At 38.9% G+C, this 6,960-nt stretch overlaps 1 protein-coding gene and 1 pseudogene across 3 annotated transcripts; one reads left to right on the top strand and one right to left on the bottom strand.

Annotated features, from left to right (window-relative positions):
- On the top strand, nucleotides 2,109–4,241 carry LOC107635861 (probable diphthine methyl ester synthase). Of its 3 annotated transcripts, none has more exons than XM_016339436.2 (5): nucleotides 2,109–2,419; nucleotides 2,669–3,269; nucleotides 3,360–3,399; nucleotides 3,475–3,566; nucleotides 3,794–4,241. In XM_016339436.2, the coding sequence occupies exons 2-5, from the start codon at nucleotides 2,765–2,767 to the stop codon at nucleotides 3,979–3,981; spliced, it is 825 nt and encodes a 274-aa protein (XP_016194922.1). In that variant the 5' UTR covers nucleotides 2,109–2,419; nucleotides 2,669–2,764; the 3' UTR covers nucleotides 3,982–4,241. The 3 variants fall into 3 exon arrangements, with proteins under 3 accessions (XP_016194922.1, XP_020958873.1, XP_020958871.1); XM_021103214.1 differs by having other exon boundaries at nucleotides 2,649–3,269; XM_021103212.1 differs by having other exon boundaries at nucleotides 2,638–3,269.
- Nucleotides 4,652–6,960, bottom strand: LOC107635855 (annotated as a pseudogene).

Genomic DNA, 6,960 nt, shown 5'->3' with positions numbered 1-6,960 from the left:
GAATAATTTTTATAAAATTAAAATTAATAATAATAATAATAATAATAATAATAGGGTTATAATAATAATAATAATAATAATAATAATAATAATGATAATAATAATTATTTTGTTATAAATTTTGTTATTAAGAGTATGTTGAAGAATAAAAAACATATTCTGATGTTGTAATAGTAATATACGTTGCATAGTGAGGATTATTATAATAAACTAAATATGTAAACCGTTTAAAAAATATATAATAGTATATTATTATTATAATATGTTATACTATATCGTTATTAAAAAATTAAAAAAAATAAATAAATTGATAAATTTAGTAAATAATACGTTATAGCTTAATATTATTAAATATTGTTATCTTATAAATATGTGAATGTTTATTATACTATTTGTAAGGATTATTCTTTAATTAATGTAACATATATCTTTGTTGATGCAGCCTAACAGAAATTTGTTGGTGCGTAAATTGGATCCACCACAGACGTGGAATCCGATGGTGGAGAACTACTTACGCTACACGGGAGTCTACCACGTCTCCAGAATTGGAGTCATAAGAGGATTTCACCCCATGTTAGCTGCTCTGGTTGAAAGGTGGAGGCCTGAAACCCACAGCTTTGTATTGCCGATCGGTGAGGTTACAGTGACATTAGAGGATGTCGCTCATATATTCGGCCTACCGATTGATGGAGAGCCTGTAAGTGGATGGACAGATAGTAGTAGCGAGTTCATTCAGAGTCAGGGCATAGCGATATTCGGTCGTGAGCCATCAGTCAGTCATAATGCGAAGTCCTATATAAAGTTGGGTTGGGTTCGACGTATTAGAGACGCAGAGCCGTTGGACACTGAGGAGTCCATAAGGAGATGACTGCGTCGAGATCCAACTCACACATAAAAGGTGGAACGCCCATCGGTTGACTGCTCGAGGGATGAACCACTACATTCTCCACTGCTGCCTCAGCTCCCACATCACCATCCTCATCTTCATCGCCGGCTTCATAAGTGGCTTCGAAGTCCTCTTCGCTGTCACTATTCATTCCTTCGAACACCGCAGCTATATCATCATTTACATCTCTATCATTTTGGACCGCTGCTGCCTCTACAGCTTCAAACTCAACGTACAACTCAATCTGCGGGTGTCTCGTATAAGTCTGCCGGTGAATTTGAAACATATTCTGCATACTCGCTTCATCCGTGATCGGAATGGTATCAAACTGTATTAGACCACCAAAAACAACAACCGGATTCCGGTACAGAATTCTGCTCACTCTCATTAACGTACCATTCTCCATGCTTTGACATAGGCCGTTCTGCAGCTCCATTAACGTCATCATGCATGGAACCACAAACGAAAACGGATTTTGTGACACAAACCTCACTCCCTCATGAGTATTACGAATTATCTCTCCATTACGATACACCACCAAATTTGCGGTGTCCTCCATTACACCAACAACAGCATCAAAGAATCCTCACAACACACTCAAATCTCACTCACTCGGTATGGAAAACACTCTCGAGCTCTACCTTATATAGAGCTGTGCACTTAACACGCCCCCCACGTGGTGCACACTTGGACCAATCACCTTTCGCCACGTCAGCACGCCCCCAGCGTGCTGATGCAGCACGCCCCCCACGTGGTGTACACTTGGCCCAATCACCTCTCGCCACGTCAGCACGCCCCCAGCGTGCTGACGCAGCACGCCCCCCACGTGGTTCAGCTGCTGTCCAACCAAGCTCGGCCAAGTCAGCACGCCCCTGCGTGCTGACTAAGCATGCCCCCCGCGTGCTGCCTAGGTGGCCCAACCACAGCATGCCACCTAGCTTCCACGCCTACCACGTGTTGTATGCACCACGCCCCCTGCGTGTTGTGCATTTCATCTGACACGTCCATCCCTGTGTAATACACCCAGTTCCTCCATTTTCTCCTAATTCACCAAAATATTCTCCATATTTAAATTAATGAGCCATTAATTTGACTTATTACTAAAATGTGTAAATCGAATTTAGATTTACATAGAAATATACCTGAACACATTTAAATAAGGGTTTTTGTTTTGGGCGAGCAAGTAATATTGGGTTGTTTTTGGTTTATATGAGGTGTACTATCCAAAAAAAAAAAACCCTAATTTCCTAACGGCACCCCATCCCGAACCTGATGTCACTCCCTCCCAAGTCCCAACTGAGTACAGCTACACTCACTCTCAAGTCTCACCTCTCTACCTCACTCCGCCGTGTCGTGTACTTCGACTGTGTCTCTGTCGTCCGTCGTGGATCCCCTGCGTCTGTCTGTGTCATCCGAAGCTCTGCGTGCTCTACGGCCAACTCTCCTCGCCGGTGGCCTGCCTCTGCAACGGTGCTGTAACCCTAAGTCCCCAGCCCGTCCCTGACTTTGCGTATGCTTCTGCAGTGAGTGTAGGTGAGCTTTCAATTCTTTTCACTAAACGAAATCATTTTCAGTTCTCTGATAGTTTAAGAAATGTTTTAAATCATGTTTTTTTAAGGATATAAATTTTTAATATCATATTGAATCCTCCTTTAGGACCTGAATTTTTATCTTACTTGATTCAAGAATATCACTTACTTAGGCGTGGTGGCATTTGTTCTTGAGTAATTTTATATACTTGATTTGTTCAGTTTTAATGTACGTTTGGATAATGGCGTTTAGGGGTTTTATGGCTTAAAGACAAGTTGAGACTAAACTAGGAAGTGAGGGTTGACAGTTGGGAAAAAAACTGAGACAGAGGAGGAGAAGAAGAGAGAAATGCTGTATATAATCGGATTAGGATTGGGAGATGAGAGAGACATAACGATGAGGGGGTTGGAAGCAGTGAAGAGCTGCGAAAAGGTTTACATGGAAGCCTACACTTCCCTCCTCTCATTTGGGCTCGACTCTCATGGCCTCTCCAACCTGGAAAAGCTGTATGGGAAATCGATAACTCTAGCAGACAGAGAGATGGTGGAAGAGAAAGCCCATCACATTCTTGAAGAAGCTCGCCACTCCCATGTCGCCTTCCTTGTTGTTGGGGACCCTTTTGGGGCTACGACCCACACTGACCTTGTTGTTAGAGCTAAGAAGATGGGGATTCATGTCCAGATTGTGCACAATGCCTCCGTCTTGAATGCTATTGGCATCTGCGGTCTCCAACTCTATCGCTATGGCCAAACTGTTTCCATTCCATTCTTCACCGACTCTTGGAGGCCCGATAGCTTCTACGAAAAGATTCACAGTAATCGAACCATGGGACTCCACACACTTTGCTTGTTAGGTCTCACTCACCTACTCTCTTACTTTCTCTGCTATTTCTTTGTGTTGACAAATTCTACTTCGATTTTCAAATTTGATGGGTTCACTGCAGATATTCGTGTGAAGGAGCCCACCCTCGAATCTCTGGCAAGGTTTGGTTTGGTTTGGTTTGGTTTGCTCAACTTCTTCCTCTTGGTTTTATTCATTGTTGATGCATTTTTTTTCAGAGGAAGAAAAACCTATGAACCCCCCAGATATATGACCATAAACACAGCTATTGAGCAGCTCTTGGAGGTTGTGCAAGAGCACCAACAACCTGGTCAGTTCAATATTCTCCCTCAATCATAAATGCTATGTTTCTTCATTGGACTATAATTAATTCTTTGGCATGGTAAAATGTTTTTATTGATTTTTGATATGTTGTTACGTGCTGATGGTTAAGAACCGATCTTCTTTACTATCAGAGTTGTAGAATTCCCTTTGATATCGTCATAAGAAATATTATTAACAAGCTAAATACAACTTTTCCCTCCCTTTGGCATGCAGCCTACACTGAAGATACCCAGTGTGTTGGGTTTGCTCGGCTAGGAAGTGACAATCAGACGATTGTAGCTGGAACAATGAGGCAGCTGCAGATGGTTGATTTTGGAGCACCTTTACACTGCCTTGTCATAACAGGCAATACCCATCCATTAGAGGAAGAAATGCTCGAGTTTTACAGATGTAGGACCTAGTTACAACTTACAAGGTTGCAGGAACATTTGAATTTTGCAAATTTGAATTTTTGTTAGTGTAGAGTTTCTACAGTCGAAGTTTATGTGGAATTTGAATTCATTAGAGTCTAAAGAATTAGACACTTGGATTTTTGTTTTTTTCAGTTTAGGCTTCTAAATGAACTCATGGATACAATCGGAGATGGTTGGTCCAGGGTTTAAAAGCTAAATTGACTAAAGGTTTTAATACATTTTTATATGGATCATTCGATATGACTATACTACGGTGGGTCAATGGCTACGATAGCTATAATTTTTAAAAAAGTATTGTTAAAGTTGAAGTGACATCTTTTTATTAAGCGCTTTTAAAAAATGTTGCTTAAAAAAGTGCTATCAAAATGTAAAAAAAAAGATTGACTTCAATTTCAATAGCATTTGCATAGCCATTATAGTCATGGCCACATATTCATATTAGAATTCATCTTTTTATATAGCATAGATCTCATATCAATAGAGAGATTGAAACTTTGTCACTGATTAATTTCCTGTTGAAGAAAAGTTCAAATAGTTATTTCAATTTTTCTATCTTTAGAACGCATTAGAATTGAAATTCATTTGAAACAAAAATGATTGCAAATCTCGTTTGTTTATTGAAATGTTTAAACCCATATAAATTCAAGCTAAAATTAACTGAGTACTGATCACACTTCAAAGCTCAACGCCTCTAGCATTAATTTATAAGCAAATGTAAGTATGTAACACTACATTGGTAAGAATAATAATAATGGAATCATATCCACAAAATATGGACAATGTTACTATGCTTAAATACAAATAAAGCTGGCCTAAATCTAAAGGAAGGCACTCTTACCACACTTCCCTTGTAAGTTGTAACCATGTCAGACGTATCTTATCGCATTTCAAAGAAATGAAGGTCTCCTTTAAATTAGGGTCTTCAAAAAGGTCCAATGCAGAAAAGTAGAGAAGTTGATCAATGCCTTGTATCTCATCCAAAGCCCTAATACAGTTAGTTATGGAGAATTTATCATCATTTTCAGTTGGAACAATTGTCCTTAACCTTGAAGCAGCAACCATCTCTAGCAAGGCTTCCGCCATAGCATCGCAGCCGTCTTGATCCAGACTAGGAATTAGCGTCTCAGATGGACGTTTCTTCTTCCTATCTAACGAATTCTTAGTTATTTTCTCTACAGTTGAGGTGTTACCTTGTAATGACTTCATTGACAATGGGTTCCGATAACGTGAAACCCTAACTTCCGAACATGAAATTGAGCCAGCAGCATCAATCCCAACATACTTGTTGAACTCTTCGTAGTGACTAGATTGGGCATATTTCCCATCTACAGCTGAATCTGTGAATATTGTGCAGAGTTTCTCGTATATTAGATAATCTTTCACTTTAACTCCGCCTATGTTACACTTGCGGTACATAGTCGGTCCCAAACCCGGATAAAGGAGGAGGGTTGTGTTAGGTCTTCGACAACCAACATAAAAATATAGTCGAATCCCCATACCATGACAGGACTAGGTTGTACCTATAGACAAAACTTATCAAAATTTCATAATGAAAATAGAGACAACTAACACGAATGCTATTTTTAATAGACTATTTTAACCCCGTGTCATCCCCCAGTTCAAGGCCTATGCAACAGGAATCATCTATCACATAGTCATTATTTTGATCATATGCAGATTTCAAATGATAGAAGCGTGTTCAAAGAACATCTAGATGCTTCCTCAACTGATTATTGTTGAAGTTGATATCTGTTTGCTTATTAAATTCATCACGAATGTGATTCCATGTTTTCTTGTCAAAAACGTTGTTTGGTCTGTTCCCTAGTTGAATCTGCTTGACAACCAAATCTACAAATATCTTGTCAAGGGATGCAGTCCATCTTGTCCTTGAACGCTCTTGCTTGGGTTGATTACCAACTTCGACGCCCATCTACACCTATTGAAATGTTCATAAATCAACACTTAGTTTAATAAAATTCTTATGGAAAACACGCTTTCTTGAAAGCTTGCCCAAGTTGCAATGAACAATTTTATTGTTAGGCATAATCATCTTGGAAGAGCATTTTAATGAGAAATGTAACAGAAGTTCAATAAAAATGGAGTTGGCACTAAATGTTACTATGAATCTATGATCATTTTATTTACTCCAACAAATACAAGCAAAAAATTGAATTAAGAAGTAGAACAGCAGATACCAGGTGCAACAGAACCTCAAAAAATGGACTTTGCGGTTTGAAATTTTACATGTTTTAAACGAATGCCCTGTATACTTTGATTTATAGAAAATAGTAATAATTGGCTAAATATTGGTATTAGAAGGGAACAACGTGCTGTACAACTTTTGGAAAATCAAACTTAGAAAACAAGGGAAGCTTATATACAGCAAAAGGAAATCAAATTACGATAGATGAACCGGTGAATAAGGAAACCTTTTAACCTAAAATTGCTAATCTTGCCTATTAGAACAGAAACAGTGCAAAAACATATTCATGTATTCATGTTAACGTGAGTACGTGACAAATGCAAGCCTATAACCAACTAAATTGTTCAAAAATAATGGAAGGCGAGCCGAATAATCCTAAATTATCAAGTAATGTTTGTAGTTAGGATCTCAATCATCAATCAATTCACGCGTGAAAGTAGGAAGTATTGCAATTTGCAAGGCAGGAATATCAAATATAGTTGGAGGTTTGAGAAATTAATGAACGATGAACGAAAGTGAAACCTGTAGGGGCTACCGATTCAAATTCAAAATCAGAATAATCGAAGAGGAAGGGCAGCAAAGTGAGATTGGGTTTACCTGGCGGTGTGGGAGTGAGAGGGTTGCATAAGGAATGGAATTGCGGAATTGCAGTAAGCGACCATGTATTAATTGAGAAAGTATTGGGAAGCGCAAACTCGCAAAATCACGCGCTCAAGGGTTTTGACTTCCATTTCTACTCACACTCGCACACACACGTACCGAAA

Source organism: Arachis ipaensis, chromosome B01 (assembly GCF_000816755.2).
Source record: "Arachis ipaensis cultivar K30076 chromosome B01, Araip1.1, whole genome shotgun sequence".
In the NCBI taxonomy this organism is placed as follows: Eukaryota; Viridiplantae; Streptophyta; class Magnoliopsida; order Fabales; family Fabaceae; genus Arachis; species Arachis ipaensis.
This window is presented reverse-complemented; position numbering and strand designations above follow the sequence as displayed.

Coding starts and splice junctions, on each gene's coding strand:
- LOC107635861 (XM_016339436.2), top strand. CDS start 2,765: ATGCTGTATATAATCGGATTAGGATTGGGAGATGAGAGAGACATAACG. Junction 3,270..3,359: donor CCACACACTTTGCTTGTTAG/GTCTCACTCACC, acceptor GGTTCACTGCAG/ATATTCGTGTGAAGGAGCCC. Junction 3,400..3,474: donor ACCCTCGAATCTCTGGCAAG/GTTTGGTTTGGT, acceptor ATTTTTTTTCAG/AGGAAGAAAAACCTATGAAC.